Raw genomic sequence first — 18,217 nt, 5'->3', positions numbered from 1 at the left:
TCACTGCAAAAAGTGCTGCCGGATCTCAGACCCCGGGACAAGAAAAGTACTGAGAGCTTAGGGCCCAAAGGAAAGACATCACAGTTATGGAATAAGCAGACGTCCTTTGACAAATGTCTGACAAACGTGTTACACCCCAAGGATTAAACAAAGCAGGGTTAAATGCGGAAGCTGAAGCTGCCAGTCAAGGGCCCATCTTGACAAGTCCGGCAGAGCCGGAAAGGGGTTAAGGCGAGCAAGTGGGTGTGGCCCGCTCGTTGATTGGCAGGGGTGGGACCGGGCTCGTCACCCGCCCAGGCTACTCCAACCCCTGGGCGGGCGGGGGTACCTCCTGGGCAAGGGCCGGAGCGCCGGGCCGAGCCACCTCTCCCCCTCCCCCGCTTCCCTGTCGCGTTCCGCGGGCTGCAAGCGCTAGAGGAGTGGAGCAGCACCCGGCCGGCCCTAGGGGCTGAAAGTCGGCAAAGTTTGGCCCGAAGAGGAAGTGGTCTCAAACCCCGGCAGGTGGCGGCCAGGCCAGGCCAGGGGCGCTCGCGGCCTGCGGGCGGGCTGTAGGTGAGGGCGCGACCCAGTGCCGAGATCCGGGACTTCGGGAGCCAGCCCTGGGAGAAAGAGTGCGGCGGCGGCCGCCGGAGAAAACAACTCCAAAGTTGGCGAAAGGCACCGCCCCTACTCCCCGGCTGCCGCCGCTTCCCCGCCCCCAGCCCTGGCATCCAGAGCACCAGTCGAGCCCGGGCCATGGAGCCCCCTTGGGGAGGCGGCACCGGGGAGTCTGGGCGGCCGGGGCTCCGCCGCGACCCCATCGGGTAGACCACAGAAGCTCCGGCACCCTTCCGGCACCTCTGGACAGCCCAGGATGCTGTTGGCCACCCTCCTCCTCTTCCTCCTCCTCCTTGGTAAGAGACGAAACGAGACCACCCCCCAGCCTTCTGTCACCGGGCCAGCAGCTCTAACTCCCTCCAGTGCGGCCCCGCACTCCATCCTGCCTGCCCATTCCCTCCAGCCCCTGCCACCACCCCCAGCACTGCCGGCCCCAACCCCCAGGAAGTCTTCAGCCGCTCCGCTGGGCCCTCGTCCTCTCTCCGGCTTTCGCCAGATCACCCCACCAACCCCACAGGCCCTGCTGTCGGACCTTCCTTCCATGGAAGTCCCACGCCGCAGCCTTCTCCCACCCCCCACTCCCTCTTCCTATTAACTGCCCGGAAGTCCCGGATGGCTTCGTTGAGTTGCTCAGGTGAAGAAAACTCTTACGGGGTGTCTCACTCTCCTGCCCTTTCTCGTTCCTCCTCTAGGAGGCGCTCTGGCCCATCCAGACCGGATTATTTTCCCAAATCTTGGTGAGTTGAGGGAACCTCTGGGGCTCCGTGGGCTTGGGAATGTGGGGGCACTCGAGAAGGACGCTCTGTTCCCTCAATTCCATGGGACCTACCACAGTTTTAGAGGGGAGATCATTTAGCCTTTATTTTATAGATGAAAATAAGGCTCGGTGTGGACCTTCATCTGGTAGTTGCTATGTACTATTTTATTTTTTCTGGGAATATCTATGCCTGATCGTCCTAACCAGGATGTAGTCTCCCTGAGGGTAGAGGTAGTATTTCCTGCTTCTCCTGGTTCAGTGACTGGCACAAGGCAGACTTCAGAATTGTTCGTGGTATTAGTATTAACTGGTGAAGCTATGAAGAATGTGGAGAGAAAGAGCGAAGCCAGAGGGCTGTAACTCTAGGATGTGTGTGGGCAGGGGCAGATACTTTGCTCCTCCTTGCAGAGCCCAGACTTTTGGAAACCTCAAGCCTCCAAGCGGAAGGGGAAGGGTGAGATGCTAAGGGCTGTCTACTACCAGTGTCCTACCTTCCTCTCTCCAGCTTGTGAGAACCCCCCAGCAGTGCTCTTAGAAGTGCAGGGCACCTTACAGAGGCCCCTGGTCCGGGACAGCCGCAGCTCCCCTGCCAACTGCACCTGGCTCATCCTGGGCAGCAAGGAACAGACTGTCACCGTCAGGTGAGAAGCGGAACAAGAACAAGAACCCATTCTTCTCCCTTGCCCCTTCCCCTCCATTGGAAGTCTTCAGGTACATTTCTTTCTCTTTTTTTTTTTTTTTTTTTTTGAGACAGAGTTTTACTCTTGTCACCCAGGCTGGAGTGCAAGGGCACAATCTCAGCTCACTGCAACCTCCACCTCCTGGGTTCAAGTGATTCTCCTGCCTTGGCCTCCTGAGCAGCTGGGATTGCAGGTGCCTGCCACCACGCCCAGCTAATTTTTTTTGTATTTTTAGTAGAGACAGGGTTTCACCACATTGGCCAGGCTGGTCTTGAACTCCTGACCTCAAGTGATCCACCTGCCTCGACCTCCCAAAGTGCTGGGATTAAAGGCGTGAGCCACTGGGCCTGGCCCATTCAGGGATCACTTCTCTATGGAATTTCCATCCTTGTCAACAGGGAAAGAGTAGAATTTGATTTGGCCTAGTGTGCCCTAAAAGCCTGACTTTTTCTGGGCCAGACTCAATGAACTGAAGTGGAGCTGGGCTGGAGTGGACATCTAGCTTGGGTCCTGGGCATCTCCAAAGGACAGAGGCCACTCTACAAACGGTCCTCAGCTCAGATAGAACTGTTCTGAGGAGTCCTTCCATTCATTGCATGTCCTGTGTGAGATTCCGAACTACTCCTTAATCAGCCTAGAACATTCCTCAGCCTCTCTGGATCTTTTAAACATTCCAAGTTTCCCCAGGCTCCCCTGACCTTGGATCATTGTTTGGGGATCATATTGAGTACCTGGCTATTTGCCTCACATAGTTCATTTTCCATAAATTCACCCAGAAAGAGGTAGGCAAAGAGAGAGGCAATCTGTGGAGAGGCTGGCAGGGCAAAGGGATCAGAATGCCGTGGAAAACCAACCCAGGTCTCACATCTGGCACAATGGGGTAGGGTAAGATGGTGAGTTCTGGTTAATTGAACTGTATGGTAATCACCAGTTACTGCTGGTACCATACTTGGGTGACAGTGCTACAACAACTGGAATGCAGTGCACCTCTTCTTAACTCAGTCCCGGAACACAAGTCAGTTTTTCCAAAGGGCTCTAGGATATCTTATGGTCTTATGATGATACCAGCCCATGTTAGGAAGATCCCCATTGATTACATTCACTTAAAAATAATTTGGCTGCCAGGCGTGGTGGCTCACACCAGTAATCCCAGCACTTTGGGAGACTGAGGCGGGCAGATCACCTGAAGCCAGGAGTTCGAGACCAGCCTGACCAACACGGTGAAACCCCGTCTCTATTAAAAATACAAAATTAGCCAGGTGTGGTGGCGGGCACCTGTAATCCCAGCTACTTGGGAGGCTGAGGCAAGAGACTTGCTTGAACCCAAGAGGTGGAGGTTGCAGTGACCCGAGATCACGCCATTGCACTCTAGCCTGGGTGACAAGAGCGAAACTCTGTCTCTAAATAAATAAATAGGCTGAGTTTTTATTTGACCATTTAGATCACGGAGAAGCAGATGTTTGTGCTTCCTGGGATACTAGGGGCCTGGTGGCACCGGGGGAGGAGAAAGCCAGCAGCAGTCAAGAGCATCTCATGTCCTGCTCTCCTCTACTCCCATAGGTTCCAGAAACTACACCTGGCCTGTGGCTCAGAGCACTTAACCCTACGCTCCCCTCTCCAGCCACCGATCTCCCTGTGTGAGGCACCTCCCAGCCCTCTGCAGCTGCCCGGAGGCAACGTCACCATCACTTACAGCTATGCTGGGGCCAGAGCACCCATGGGCCAGGGCTTCCTGCTCTCCTACAGCCAAGGTAGGCTGGACAGGGATGTTTGAGGAGTAGGCAGTGAAAGCCCCAGGCAGGAGGGGAGGATCCTGAGGGCTCTGGTGCTTCACAGCCCCTCTCCATGGTGCCTCTGCAGATTGGCTGATGTGCCTGCAGGAAGAGTTCCAGTGCCTCAACCACCGCTGTGTATCTGCTGTCCAGCGCTGTGATGGGATTGATGCCTGTGGCGATGGCTCTGATGAAGCAGGTTGCAGCTCAGACCCTTTCCCTGGCCTGACCCCAAGGCCCATCCCCTCCCTGCCTTGCAATCTCACCTTGGAGGACTTCTATGGGGTCTTCTCCTCCCCTGGATATGCACACCTTGCCTCAGTCTCCCACCCCCAGTCCTGCCATTGGCTGCTGGACCCCCATGATGGCCGGCGGCTGGCCGTGCGCTTCACAGCCCTGGACTTGGGCTTTGGAGATGCAGTGCATGTGTTTGATGGCTCTGGGCCCCCTGAGAGCTCCCGACTACTGCGTAGTCTCACCCACTTCAGCAATGGCAAGGCTGTCACTGTGGAGACACTATCTGGCCAGGCTGTTGTGTCCTACCACACAGTTGCTTGGAGCAATGGTCGTGGCTTCAATGCCACTTACCATGTGCGGGGCTACTGCTTGCCTTGGGATAGACCCTGTGGCTTAGGCTCTGGCCTGGGGGCTGGCGAAGGCCTAGGTGAGCGCTGCTACAGTGAGGCACAGCGCTGTGATGGCTCGTGGGACTGTGCTGACGGCACAGATGAGGAGGACTGCCCAGGCTGCCCACCTGGACACTTCCCCTGCGGGGCTGCTGGCACCTCTGGTGCCACAGCCTGCTACCTGCCTGCTGACCGCTGCAACTACCAGACTTTCTGTGCTGATGGAGCAGACGAGAGACGCTGTCGGCATTGCCAGCCTGGCAATTTCCGATGCCGGGATGAGAAGTGCGTGTATGAGACATGGGTGTGCGACGGGCAGCCTGACTGTGCGGACGGCAGTGATGAGTGGGACTGCTCCTATGTTCTGCCCCGCAAGGTCATTACCGCCGCAGTCATTGGCAGCCTAGTGTGCGGTCTGCTCCTGGTCATCGCCTTGGGCTGCACCTGCAAGCTCTATGCCATTCGCACCCAGGAGTACAGGTCAGTGGGAGTGGGACTGGCAGTAGAGGAGTAGACCCTGAGGGTGAGGCTGGGCTGTGCAGCTACAGGAGACCATGAAAGCGCCCACCTTGGGGGAGAGGCTCCCATAATCAGCTTGTCAGTTGTGTCCTGTAAGGGACAGGTCCAGATCCTGAAAGCAGTTTCAAGGGAGGAGGGACCTCAGATGACCTTTGGGAAAGCCATGGCACAGCTCCAGCTGGCCTGGCCCAGGTGTGGAAGCGGGACGACTGTCCAGGCTGAGGTGGTCTACTCTGGCCAAGAACTACCAGCAACTGAGCAGTCATCATTCCTTCTAGCATCTTTGCCCCCCTCTCCCGGATGGAGGCTGAGATTGTGCAGCAGCAGGCACCCCCTTCCTACGGGCAGCTCATTGCCCAGGGTGCCATCCCGCCTGTAGAAGACTTTCCTACAGAGAATCCTAATGATGTAAGTCACTCCCCACAACCCTAGCACCTCCTGGTCCCAGTTCTGCTGTGGCCCCACCCCTGTACCCTCCTTCATCCAACCTTTGGCCCTCTGACTCTGAGGTCTTCTCATCTCCTTGCAGAACTCAGTGCTGGGCAACCTGCGTTCTCTGCTACAGATCTTACGCCAGGATATGACTCCAGGAGGTGGCTCAGGTGCCCGCCGTCGTCAGCGGGGCCGCTTGATGCGCCGCCTGGTACGCCGTCTCCGCCGCTGGGGCTTGCTCCCTCGAACCAACACCCCAGCTCGGGCCTCTGAGGCCAGATCCCAGGTCACACATTCCGCTGCTCCCCTTGAGGCCCTAGATGGTGGCACAGGTCCAGCCTGTGAGGGCGGGGCAGTGGGTGGGCAAGATGGGGAGCAGGCACCCCCACTGCCCATCAAAGCTCCCCTCCCATCTGCTAGCACGTCTCCAGCCCCCACTACTGTCCCCGAAGCCCCAGGGCCACTGCCCTCACTGCCTCTAGAGCCATCGCTATTGTCTGGAGTGGTGCAGGCCCTGCGAGGCCGTCTCCTGCCCAGCCTGGGGCCCCCAGGACCAACCCGGAGCCCCGCTGGACCCCACACAGCAGTCCTGGCCCCAGAAGATGAGGACGATGTGCTACTGGTGCCACTGGCTGAGCCGGGGTTGTGGGTAGCTGAGGCAGAGGATGAGCCACTGCTTACCTGAGGGGACCTGGGGGCTCTACTGGGGCCTCTCCCCTGGGGGCTCTACTCATAGTGGCACAACCCTTTAGAGGTGGGTCAGCCTCCCCTCCACCACTTCCTTCCCTGTCCCTGGATCTGAGGGACTTGGTGGGCCTCCTGTTGACCCTCAGTCTATGCTATAAAGTTAGGTGTCCCTCAGGCAGGGAGAGTGCTCACAGAGTCTCCTCTGTACATGGCCATGGCCAGAGACCCCAGTCCCTTCACCACCACCTGCTCCCCGCGCCACCATCATTTGGGTGGCTGTTTTTAAAAAGTAAAGTTATTAGAGGATCATAGGTCTGGACACTCCATCTTTGCCAAACCTCCACCCAAAAGTGGCCTTAAGCACCTGAATGCCAATTAACTAGAGATCCTCCAGCCCCCAAGGGGAGGATTTCGGCAGAACCTGAGATTTTGCCATCCACAATCTCTCCTACAAGGCCTGGCTCACAAAAAGAGTGCAACAAATGCTTCTGTTCCATAGCTATGCGTTGCTCAGTAAGTTGAGGTAAAAAATAAAGGAATGATATATCTCAAAATTTTGCAAATTAGCTGCGAGCCTGAGCCCTGCCGCTGCCCATCTCAGTCTATGCTCATCTCATCCCACTCCTCCCTGTGGAGCCCTTTGCTTGGCCCTCTACCTTCTGCCCTCTTCCTGGTCATCTCCCAACCACTACTCTCTTGATTTTTATACCACACAGAAGGTAAGAACATTCTAGGAACCCTAAGGATCAGCCCTCTCCATTTCCACTCAAATGCCTGGCGCCCAGCTCTGCAGTGACTGACTCCAGGGGTGTGCACCAAGCCTGTTTCCTCACTGCCAAGACAGAAGTTAGGGGAGCCAGCTGGGCCTTGCGGTCAGGAAGGTTCTCATTTATGGAGCATTCCCTGAGCCCAGAACATAGGAGCAACTGTCCCTGGTGGGACACAGGAGTCATGGCTCCTACCCTCCATCCTCCACACCTACCAGGCATTTAGCAGTCTGTCGTATGCAAGACAGATGGATTCTCAGCCAGGATACCTCAAGGCAGGCAAAGGTGAGTGGAGGGAAAGCTCACAAACATTCAGGATGTGTGGTGCTGGCATCACCATGGCCAAATCCAAGAGGTCTTCCTGGAAGAGGGCCCAAACTGGAATCTAAAGAGTGCTGTCAGCAGTTAGAATAGAGCTGTGAATTCTAGACAGGAGGAGTGTCCACAGAACAAGCAAACTGAGGAGACGAGGGCAAGGATTATAGGCAAGCCCCTGGGCCTGAGAGCACAAGCAGCGGCCAGAGTTGCAGAGCTGGGGTGGGTGATGGAGGTAATGATTCGTAAGCAGTGTTGGAACCCAGCCCCTAGTGAGCAAAGTGACAGAAGCTGCCCCAGAGTTTGGGAGGAAGATAGAGGGAAAAGATGTAGAAGGAAGCTGTAGGGGTGGGAGTGATGCCTCAGGAGCAAAACTGAGGAATTCCCTAACGGAGCCAGTCCCTGGGAAAAGAGGCTCCCCTAAGGCTCTTCTTGTCTAGCCCCACACCTGGTGGAGCCCAGTATCCAGCCTCGCCCCACACCTGGTGGAGAGGCCCTGTTGATTACACGCTGTCAGCATCCTCAAACCCAGCACTAATTGCACAATTTCCCTCTCTTCTAGTGAGCAAGAGCCTGAGGAAGTAGCAGAAAGGGATATGGGCCCATGTGCAGTTCTGGGACCCTGGCACCTTGGCTCAGGGAAGACCTGAGCTCCTTTCACTGCTGACCCTCTCCAGGGACTGGGGAGAGGGCTCCGGAGAACCTGGTTCTTGCTTACTGTTCTCCCTTTGGGCCCTCCTTCCCAAGTGCAAACAATCCTGGTCCATTCAGCATCAGGCCCAATGGAAATAGTGAAGCAGTGATTATCCCTCCCCTGCCTCTCCATAGCCTGGTCTTTGCCCTCTTCTTTGCTCTTCTCTTCCCCCATAGCCACCTCAAATACCTGCAGCCTGATATCTTCATTCCCCTTCATCCAGACCTTTTCTCTCCTAGTGGTATTGCAAATTGAAAGTGGACAAAGACGCCAGGCGTGGTGGCTCAAGCCTGTAATCCTAGGACTTTGGGAGGCCGAGGCGGGCGGATCACGAGGTCAGGAGATCGAGACCATCCTGGCTAACCCAGTGAAACCCTGTCTCTACTAAAAAATACAAAAAACTAGCTGGGCAAGGTGGCGGGTGCCTGTAGTCCCAGCTGCTCGGGAGGCTGAGCCAGGAGAGTGGCGTAAACCCGGGAGGCGGAGCTTGCAGTGAGCCAAGATGGAGCCGCTGCACTCCAGCCTTGGCGACAGAGCGAGACTCCGTCTCAAAAAAAAAAGACAGTGGACAAAGACTTAAGGTAAAACTGCTCCTCGTGGTGGAATGCTTCCAAATGCTGGAAGGACTTTAGGAAAGAGTTCACCAAGGAGGCCTGTGATTATAGATCAGTGGGCCTGAAAGAAGTTTCTCTAGGTTCTGGTTGTGTGCTGTATGAGGCGTAGGCAGTAATACTACTCTTGTCAGCCATAGTGAAGCCCCAGGCTAGCCAGGATAGGCGACTGACCTTGTACAGGCAGCATGGAGAAACTAAGAGGATCCTGCCCAAGTGATGGCACTGGGGAGTAGTCACTCAGGTTTATTTCCACCAGGGCCCAAGAAAAGAAATGAAGCAACTTAAAATTCCATAAAGATAGATACCAATATCCAAGATGCTTGGTCTTAGGGGTGTGGGATCCACATCGAGGTTCTTGGTGGGAAGGTGGGAGGTGTTTTCAGCATGAGATAAGGCTCAGGCTGTGAATCACAATCTAGAATCTAAGATAAAAGAAGATACCAGGGCCGGGTGTGGTGGCTTATGCCTGTAATCCTAGCACTTCGGGAGGCCAAGGCGGGCAGATTTCCTGAGCTCAGGAATTCGAGACTAACCTGGGCAACACGGTGAAACCCCGTCTCTACTAAAATACAAAAAATTAGCTGGGTGTGGCGACATGCACCTGTGGTCCCAGCTACTTGGGAGGCTGAGGCAGGAGAATTGCTTGAACCCGGGAGGCCGAGGTTGCAGTGAGCCAAGATTGCACCACTGCACTCCAGCCTGGGTGACAGAGAGACTGCATCTCCAAAAAAAAAAAAAGAAGATACCAGAACTCAGTCCTTAAGAAACAAAATTCTGCCAGGCACAGTAGCTCAGGCCTATAACCCCAGTACTTTAGAGGGGCCAAGGCAGGTGGATCGCTTGAGGCCAGGAGTTCAAGAACAGCCTGGACAACATGACAAAACCCTGTCTCTACCAAAAATACTAAAAACTAGCCAGTCTCATAACCTGGTCTCAAAATAAATAAATAGATTAAAAAAAAAAAAAAAAATCCTGGGCCTGAACCAAGCTCCAGGCCTCGCTGAGAGGGGAGAAGGACCCCCCAGCCACACAGCCCAAGGCTGCAGAAGCACCTTGGTTAGAGAGTGAGTACCTGGATGTGGCGCGGTGGCTTATGCCTGTAATCCCAGCACTTTGAGAGGCCGAGGCAGGCAGATCACGAGGTCAAAAGATCAAGACCATCCTGGCCAACATGGTGACACCGTCTCTACTAAAAATACAAAAATAAGCTGGGCATGGTGGTGCGCACCTGTATTCCCATCTACTCAGGATGCTGAGGCAGGAGAATCACTTGAACCCGGGAGGCGAAGGTTGCAGTGAGCCGAGCTCGCGCCACTGCACTCCAGCCTGGCAACAGAGCCAGACCCTGTCTCAAAAAAAAAAGTGAGTGCCTGATGATGCCAGATTTTTCATCACCTGAAGTGAACCCACACAACAGAGCTGGGCCATGGGCATCATAAACCCCATTTTGCAGGCTCAGGAGTTGTTTCAGGGAAATCAGAAGACTGGCCCAGTCTCTACCAAGTGGTGGATTTAGACCCGGTATGGCTCTGTTCCAAATCTCACCCTTATCCCACTGTTCCACGGGACCTCCCATTCCTGACGGAGCCTGGACACGGGCAAGTGCACAGCCCAGGAGGTTGAGGTTAGAGTGAGCCATGATCACACCACTGCAGTCCAGCCTGGGCAATAGGGCGAGACCCTGTCTCTGAAAAAAATAAAAATACTCATTTTGGAAGGAAGTCATTCTAAAATGTTACACTTGTCTTCAGTGTATCTGCAATATAATAAAAATTTTCTGCATAACTGAGGATCATTCACAGAAAGCAATGGCTTTTCTCCAGCAGTGTCTTCTGAAGTTGTAACAGTAGGGGCACGGGGAGCTATTTGCTTTTATGCTAAACGACCTTAGACCACTTATAAAATGCATATGAATGCTTTAAGTGTGTGTGTGTGTGTGTGTGGTGTTGCCTCCCTGACTACAAGGGGTCACTTGCTACTCTAAATGTGTTTCTAATCTGCTAGTACAGGAACACACATGGACACATTAAAATTGTGAATAAAAGTAAGTGAAAAGTAAGTAGGCCATGACTGAGGACTGGAGCATCTACCCAGTGAGTAAAGCACATGAGTATTCTAGCTGCTGAGGGGTCCTTTCTGCTCCCTCAAACCCTGCACTGTTGCCCTATAGCTGACCTCCAAATAAGTGAAGTGTCACTGCACATTGTTCCCAAGATGATTATTTGCCTCTTCCCCGAAAAGTCCACTGATGATTGCAATATAGACTTTTCCCAATAATAGGAGACAGTTGGAATATTTAAGAGAAGGAAAGCAGCACAGTGTAGAAATGAAAAATCCTTGGCACTGGAAAGATGTGGGTGGGATTCTTGGTGTTCCCATTTTCCAGCTACAAGATCGCTTTAGGGACAGGGCACCCACCTACCATTGTGGGCCTTGGGGTGAAGAAGATGAAAGGAGATAATGCAAGAAAGTACTTAGCACAGCATCTGGCAAAAACAGGGCAAGGAAAGGAAATCAAAATGTGTGTCTGGGAGCTTCAGGGTGTCAGGAAAGAGGACGAGGAGGAAAGGGGCAGGAGAAGGAACCTGAAGGGAAAGGGAACTGGGCAGAAAAAGAACAGTAAAAGAGATGTGCTATCTGGGCTTCCTACAAACAGGCACACATCACCCATTGTGTATCTGCCTTGCATAGCCCAGAAGGCCTGGCAGCTACACCAAAAAACATTAACAGTGGATAGGGGAGTTGGGGGGTAGTGGGCACTCCCCCCTCCCCCACCCACTTAAGATTGGGAACTTCGTGTTTGACATAGCTAGCTTTGTCTCACCCTTTTTTCCTGCTCTGATTATCGTTGGCTTGGTGGGCCTGGCAGGGAGAGAAGGTGGAGGAGTCTCCACAGTGGTTTGCCCCTACCTGAACTTAGTGGCAAAATAAAGCTGCCCAATTGAAGCAGCTGAATTTCCTTCCTCAGAGCCCGCATCTGACTAGTGGCTAGGAAATGGGTACTTTTGTGGCTCTTAGCCCAGAAGAGGCAGGGTGGAGAAGGAAAAGGTGGCAGGTGGCTGACCCTCAGTCCCCACACCTCTTTTGGCCTGTATCTCTTTGTCTTTCAGACCAGCTTTTAGTCTTTCTGCCTCTTGCCCCTGTGCAACCACTTAACACGCTCTCTGGGCTAGACAGTGTCTGGAAATACAGAGACAAATGATGCATAGTCCTGGCTGCTGGAGAAAGACCTTCACCTCCCCAGGTCCCTGCCTTCTGTCACCCTCAGCTCCCTTACCCACTGACACCTCCTGCAACCCTTGTCTGTTCTGCCCCTTGACTGTTCTGTTGTAACTCAACCAAGCTGTGCAGTGTGTGTGCTCCCAGAGGGAAGCGACACAAAGAAAAGGGGGGGGGCAGAAAGGAGGGAATCCCGCTGACATCACTGCTCATTAGCATGTGTGACCTCATCAGGGGGCGGGACAATTTCCCCAGGTGTCTAGGGGGGAGGGCATGTGTGTGGGGGGGGGTGGTATTTAAAGGGAAAAGCTGACAGTGCTGCTGAGTGAGGGAGAGGGTGCTGCAAGCTGCTGGGCTGCACACGCACACGCACACCGATGCACACGGACCCGGACACAGACATGGACACGGACACAGAAACCACAGCACTCTGCCCCTCTGGCAGCCGCCGGGCCTCCCCTCCAGGGACGCCCACGCCAGGTGAGGGCTAACCTGGGCAGGTTCCAGCTGAAACCGTGGGGGTGGGAGCTGAAGCTTTGATGGGGAGGTCAGAACTAGGGGTTGAGAGAGCTTGAGCCCAGTCAGCAAGAGGGGAAGAGCAATTGAGAAAGTGGAGAAAACCCCTGCTCACACAAGGGATTGGGGTTGGGCTAGGGTGGAGGGGAAGAGCTGCCTAAATGCCCCCTCCCCCATCACTCCCAGGGCTTTGCTTGAGAAACTGGTACATGGCCCCTAGCTCAGCCTCATTCCCGAGGCTGGGATGGGCAAGAAGGAAGGGGAGAGGAAAGGGGCAGCCCACAAGCCTGGGAATCACAGGCAGGGGCTACCCTGGGGAACTGTTTAAGGGTTCTTCCGGCTCCTGGAGGTCCTGGCTGCTGGCCAAGTATTGATCCTGGGCTATTTCCAGCCTCCCTCCAGCCCCCTTTGTTGTGTCTGTTGTTCCTCCTCCAGTTACCCTGACCCGCGCATTGTCACTCTCCCTTTCGTTCACACACACACACACTCTCTCTCTCTCTCTCTCTCTCTCTCTCTACTTCTACTGCTTTATGAACACAATATTCTCTCCCACTCACAGGGACAGACAGGGATGCAGGATTCTCACACCCAACCACGCAATGAGGGATGCTCACCTACAGGGCCACGGGAAGCAGCGGCAGCCCCTCTCTCTCTCTCACGCACACACACAGAGAGAGCCCACAGAGCCCCAGCACGCACATCATCTCAAAAAGCAAAGGCCCTTTCCTAGGAAGAGGCTCACTACAAAGTTTTTTACTCTGCTGTACCTACTCCCCAGACACTAGGCAGCAGCTTCAGCTTCTCATCCTCTCTGCTCCTCAGTTTGGGGATTACCAGTGCCAGAAACAGGAGGAGGAAGGGCCTCTTGATGGAAAAAGAGGCAGCTTCCCCAAACCCCGCTCCCACTCCACCCCACAGGGCCAGAGGCCTAATCTGGGGATGTGCCTGTATATCAGTGTAAAGTGTGAGTGGGTGTGTGAGTGTGCATTCAGGTCCCTTCCCTGCATGGGGCACGTTTTGAATAGGTTGGGGTTGGGACCACATTGGAGAAGCTATCATGTCAACTCCAGTTCAGGCTTCTGGAGACTTTAGTGTAAGAGGTCAGGCCAGACATTCTCAGTTCCTTCTGGGTAATGGTCAAGTGGGTGTAGCTGGGCCTCTGGTACTGGAACAGCCTGGATTGACCCTTCTGCATATGGTTGGGCATATCCCACTCATAGTGTCCTTTTCTTTGCCCTCCCATTTTATTTTAGAAGCAGATACCACACTACTAAAGAAGCCAGAGAAACTGTTGGCAGAGTTGGACCGCAGCGGGCTACCTTCTGTCCCTGGGGCCCCCAGACGAAGAGGCAGTATGCCTGTCCCCTACAAGCATCAGCTCCGGCGGGCCCAGGCTGTAGATGAACTTGACTGGCCACCTCAGGCCTCATCATCTGGCTCCTCTGACTCCTTGGGCTCAGGAGAGGCAGCCCCTGCTCAAAAGGATGGCATCTTCAAGGTCATGCTAGTGGGGGAGAGCGGCGTGGGCAAGAGCACCCTAGCAGGCACTTTTGGTGGTCTCCAGGGAGACAGTGCTCATGAACCAGAGAACCCAGGTATTTGAGGAAGCCCTCCAGGGGTTGAGGGGGCTCTGGGGCCCTGGTCAGGGAAGGAAGTGCTCATGACCTGAGCAGCCCCTGAAGGACAAAGCTTAACAGAAGCTTTTCCAATGCTTTCTGTGGCAGCCTCCCTGCAGAGGGTGGGGTTCCCTGGTGCTGATATCTGAGGTGTCCCTGGTTACCAGGTCTCACAAATGTTGGGAAATCTCCTAATGGACTTTATTCCCTCTCCCTATTTCCCAACAGAGGATACCTATGAAAGACGCATCATGGTGGATAAGGAGGAAGTGACTCTAGTCGTTTATGATATCTGGGAACAGGTGAGAACTAAGATGTGGCTGCAGGCAGGTAATGAAGCTGGGAGAACTGGGGAAGGGCAAAGTGGCTGAAGGTGGGACTGCTGGTCCTGGTTTCAACATGTACTGGAACCTGACCTTTCATTCATATCACTTCAGAAAGCAAAGGCCCACACCACAGTCCATAGCCATTAAGAGTCACAGTCTTTCCAGGATCTTCTGACTCAGAGCAAACTCAGAATGGGAATTTGACAAACCCTGCAGCTCCAAGCTAGGCTGGACACCCTGAAATTGACTCCATCCATAAATGTTTCAGTCTGAAGGAATCTGATGTGACAGGACAAGAGCTCAGGGATCTGGAATATCAGGGAAGGGGGAAAAAAGTGAGGACTTCTGAATATTTGGACATAAAGGTTACTATGTAGAAATAAGAGGCCAAATTACAGACGTGTGAATAATATTCATTTTTGAATCAAGAGCTCAAGCTTAAGAAATTAGGATGGCTACCCTAGTCTAGGATCCTCATAGTACTAACTTCTTCCTCCTCCACAAACACTCTGGGTATGGAGATTCTGCCATTAACTAGCTCTACTATCCTAAGCAGGTGGCTTCTTTCTCCCTCACAGCCCTGTTCCTCCTCTTTGAGGTGTAGGTGCTGGACAGGATCTCCTATGCCTCCAGCCCTAACGTTCCTCTGCCTGTCTGCAGGGGGATGCAGGAGGGTGGCTGCGGGACCACTGCCTTCAGACCGGGGACGCCTTTCTCATCGTCTTCTCAGTCACTGACCGACGGAGCTTCTCCAAAGTTCCAGAGACCCTACTTCGGCTCCGGGCTGGGAGGCCGCACCACGACCTACCCGTTATCCTTGTTGGAAACAAGAGCGACTTGGCCCGCTCCCGGGAGGTATCACTGGAGGGTGTGTATCCTGAACAGATTCCATACTTGCGATCTCAGGGGAACGATGTCCCTTCCAGGTCACCTCTTCTCCCTAAGGCCTTTTTACCATTGCGGACGCTCTCACTTGCAATCAGACCCAGGCTAAGGGCACACTCCCAATGCCCTACTCGAGGACCCTGAGAATCCCTTCTTGTCACTTCCCCTCACCTCTCCCCTAGGCCTCCTTCTCCCTCTCCTTCGCACCTCCACCTCCCCACCATATGAGCTCAGCCAAGTTCTCTCGGTTGCAAGAGTCACTAGTCACAAGTCATCCCTTGCCACCGCACGCCCAGGCCCTCCCTAGACCCACCCTCGCCCCAGGTCCCGTACGGCCTAGCGGGCGCCTGAGCGGGTCCCTTCCTGCAGAGGGCCGCCACCTGGCCGGGACGCTGAGCTGCAAGCACATCGAGACGTCGGCCGCACTGCACCACAACACGCGGGAGCTCTTCGAGGGCGCGGTGCGCCAGATCCGGCTGCGGCGGGGCCAAAGCCGCGCCGGGGGCCAGAGGCCCGAGCCGGGCAGCCCCGAGGGTCCTGCGCCGCCCGCACGCCGCGAGAGCCTCACCAAGAAGGCCAAGCGGTTCCTCGCCAACCTGGTGCCGCGCAACGCCAAGTTCTTCAAGCAGCGCTCCAGGTCGTGTCACGACCTCTCGGTGCTCTGAGCCGCGGTCGCCATGACCACTGCGGTCGCCATGGTCACCGCGCCCTCCGCTCGCCCCCCCCTCGCCCCGCCCCTCCCCGTCCCCGTCCGGCTTTCCTGGTGGAGGCCGTCTAGGAAACCAAAAACTCCCAGGATGCCCCGGTGTGACCGCGGGGGGCGGCCCGGGGCCGCTGGGCGGTACCTCCACACCCGCCCCCACGCGTTCTCCGGACCTTCAGGCCTCAGGGCGCCTAGAAGGCAAGGACGCAGACCTGAAGGCGGCCGGTGAGCGGGGCGGGTTCTGCTGGGTCGGGAAGAAAAATAATTCTGCAAGGTAGTTTGTTTTTTATTAATTCGCGCTTGGCCACCTCATCTGTAAAGAGATTCTAAAAGCGAGATCTGGAAAAGTGCTTTGTAGACTCCTTGACGGAGTTAGCCTCCTTTGTACGCTGCGTGAACATGCCTCACCTTTAAGACAGTCTTAAAGGTAAAGACACGGAGACCCTTCCTCCAGGGACCTTCCTGAAAATGTTCTGGTTCTCATCTGCTGCGGCATGTGTCCACTTTGCCTTTAAGGAGTTCTTAAAGGCAAGGGCCTGGAAGCCCTTGATTCACTTGACTTACTAGTCCACCACGGCACTTCCCCTTTAAGATTATTAAAGGTAAGGGGTGGACAGACTTTCTGCATTCAGAAGCTGAGCAGTGGCAACCCCTTTGGGCCAGGGTCCAGGGGGCACCAGCAAGAGGCCACCCTTTCCCTTTTCAATAAAGAATTTTTGTACTGCATCTGTTCACGTTTGACTCTGTTCTTGGAGTCTGTGGGGGAGGAAATGGGTGTTGATGGAAACTGCTACTACCCACCAGAAAACTCAGGCCTAGAGGAGCAAGGAACCTAACTCTCTAAGGAGGCTCTGGAACTGACTTGACCTGGGATAGTCCGTGTCAAAGGGCCACAGGCCCTTACAGATAATCGGGCCCACTTCTTTTGCCGATGAGAAACAGGCCTGGAGAGGAACAAGGACCTCCTAGAAGTCATTTGTAAATTAGTGACACAGTGGGACCAAATCTCTAGACTCTGAGCCTAATCTCCTTACCCCACTCTATCCTGCAGGGAACAGGCTAGAGGCTACATTTAGCTCCCAGAGGTACTCAGCTTTGACTTGGGCTGGTTCAAAGTGGGGCCCATATCGCGTGCGTGATGGGGTCTCTCTGTGCCTCCTCTGGCAGGGCTCCACAGCCCCAGCTGTCACCTGCAAAGCCCGTGTGAGTACTGAAACTGTCACTGCCTCCCCTGGGGACGCCCACGCCTGCTGCTGCCTGAGCCATGAGTTTGAACAAAGGGAGCAGAGGCAGCAGCTCCCCTCACCACCCCTAGACACAATACAGCTACCTGAGCACCTGAGGGCCAGCCTCCATTCCACCCCACACAGCCTCCCAGAACTTGATGGAAAGAGGGTTGCAATGCTTCCTGAGTCCTTGCACCTGGGGAGGAGCCAAGGTGACGAGCCCAGCATGGGTAGTTATAATAAGATGAATAATGGCACTATCCTTAGGACTTTATACACTTTGTATGTTAATTCCTTAAAGACTATATAAGGTCCAGCCTGGGAAACATAGTGAGAGCCAGTTTCTACAAAAAATATAAAAAATATACAGGCATGGTGGCTCACACCTGTAATCCCAGCACTTTGGTAGGCTGAGGCAGGAGGATCATTCAAGTTCAGGAGTTTGAAACCAACCTGGGCAACATGGTGAAACTCCGTCTTTACAAAAAATTAGCTGGGCGTGGTGTCATTGGGATAGTCCTAGCTACTTGGGAGGCTGAGCTGGGAGGATTGCTTGAGCCAGGAGATTAAGGCTGCAGTGAGCTGTGATTGTACCACTGCACGGCAGCGTGGGCAACAGAGCAAGACCCTGTCTCAAAAAAAAATTAAAAAAAATTTAAAAAATCAGTGCACCTGTAGTCCTAACTAGTTGGGAAGCGGGAGGATTACTTGAGCCTAGGAGTTCGAGGCTGACGTGAGCTGTAATCACTGCATTCCAGCCTGGGTGATAGAGCCAGAACTTGTCTCTTTAAACAAACACACAAACAAAAAGATAATCCCAGGTGCCGTGGCTCACGCCTATAATCCCAGCACTTTGGGAGGCTGAGGCGGGAGTATCACCTGAGGTCAGAAATTCAAGACCAGCCCACCCAACCTGGCGAAACCCCGTCCCTACTAAAAATACAAAAAAATTAGCTGGGCATGATGGTGTGTGCCTGTAATCCCAGCCACTCGGGAGGCTGAGGCAGGAGAATTGCTTGAACCCAAGAGGTGGAGGTTGCAGTGAGCCAACATCGTGCCATTGCACTCCAACCTGAGCAACAGAGCGAGACTCTATCTCAAACAAACAAACAAACAAAACAAAACAAAAAAACTATATAAGGTGTTACTACCTGTTTAACAGTAGAAGAAATGGAGTGATAGAGTAACTTGCTCTTAGGTTGCCCAGGCTGGAGTGCAATGGCGCGATCTCCACTCACTGCAACCTCCACCTCCCGGGTTTAAGTG

At 54.3% G+C, this 18,217-nt stretch overlaps 2 protein-coding genes across 2 annotated transcripts; both read left to right on the top strand.

Annotated features, from left to right (window-relative positions):
• Positions 1 to 332: 332 nt before the first annotated feature.
• On the top strand, positions 333 to 6,624 carry LRP10 (LDL receptor related protein 10). Its single transcript, XM_003901564.3, has 7 exons — positions 333 to 893; positions 1,290 to 1,334; positions 1,860 to 1,995; positions 3,595 to 3,785; positions 3,895 to 4,912; positions 5,230 to 5,359; positions 5,481 to 6,624. The coding sequence occupies exons 1-7, from the start codon at positions 854 to 856 to the stop codon at positions 6,066 to 6,068; spliced, it is 2,148 nt and encodes a 715-aa protein (XP_003901613.1). The 5' UTR covers positions 333 to 853; the 3' UTR covers positions 6,069 to 6,624.
• A 5,330-nt stretch (positions 6,625 to 11,954) lies between these two features.
• REM2 (RRAD and GEM like GTPase 2) lies at positions 11,955 to 16,453 on the top strand. Its single transcript, XM_003901565.5, has 5 exons — positions 11,955 to 12,159; positions 13,449 to 13,790; positions 14,040 to 14,113; positions 14,798 to 15,005; positions 15,392 to 16,453. Exons 1-5 carry the CDS (start codon positions 12,057 to 12,059, stop codon positions 15,685 to 15,687), a joined length of 1,023 nt encoding a protein of 340 aa, XP_003901614.1. The 5' UTR covers positions 11,955 to 12,056; the 3' UTR covers positions 15,688 to 16,453.
• Positions 16,454 to 18,217: the final 1,764 nt, after the last annotated feature.

This window comes from Papio anubis, chromosome 7, assembly GCF_008728515.1.
Source record: "Papio anubis isolate 15944 chromosome 7, Panubis1.0, whole genome shotgun sequence".
Taxonomy (NCBI): Eukaryota; Metazoa; Chordata; class Mammalia; order Primates; family Cercopithecidae; genus Papio; species Papio anubis.
The sequence above is the reverse complement of the archived record's forward strand: the minus strand, read 5'-3'. Positions and strand labels throughout refer to the sequence as shown.

Excerpts from the sequence above, each read along its gene's own strand:
- LRP10 (XM_003901564.3), top strand. The coding sequence starts at position 854 with ATGCTGTTGGCCACCCTCCTCCTCTTCCTCCTCCTCCTTG. Across the intron at positions 1,996-3,594 it reads GAACAGACTGTCACCGTCAG|GTTCCAGAAACTACACCTGG; the intron begins GTGAGAAGCGGA and ends CTACTCCCATAG. Across the intron at positions 4,913-5,229 it reads ATTCGCACCCAGGAGTACAG|CATCTTTGCCCCCCTCTCCC; the intron begins GTCAGTGGGAGT and ends CATTCCTTCTAG.
- REM2 (XM_003901565.5), top strand. The coding sequence starts at position 12,057 with ATGCACACGGACCCGGACACAGACATGGACACGGACACAGAAACCACA. Across the intron at positions 13,791-14,039 it reads TCATGAACCAGAGAACCCAG|AGGATACCTATGAAAGACGC; the intron begins GTATTTGAGGAA and ends ATTTCCCAACAG. Across the intron at positions 14,114-14,797 it reads TTTATGATATCTGGGAACAG|GGGGATGCAGGAGGGTGGCT; the intron begins GTGAGAACTAAG and ends GCCTGTCTGCAG.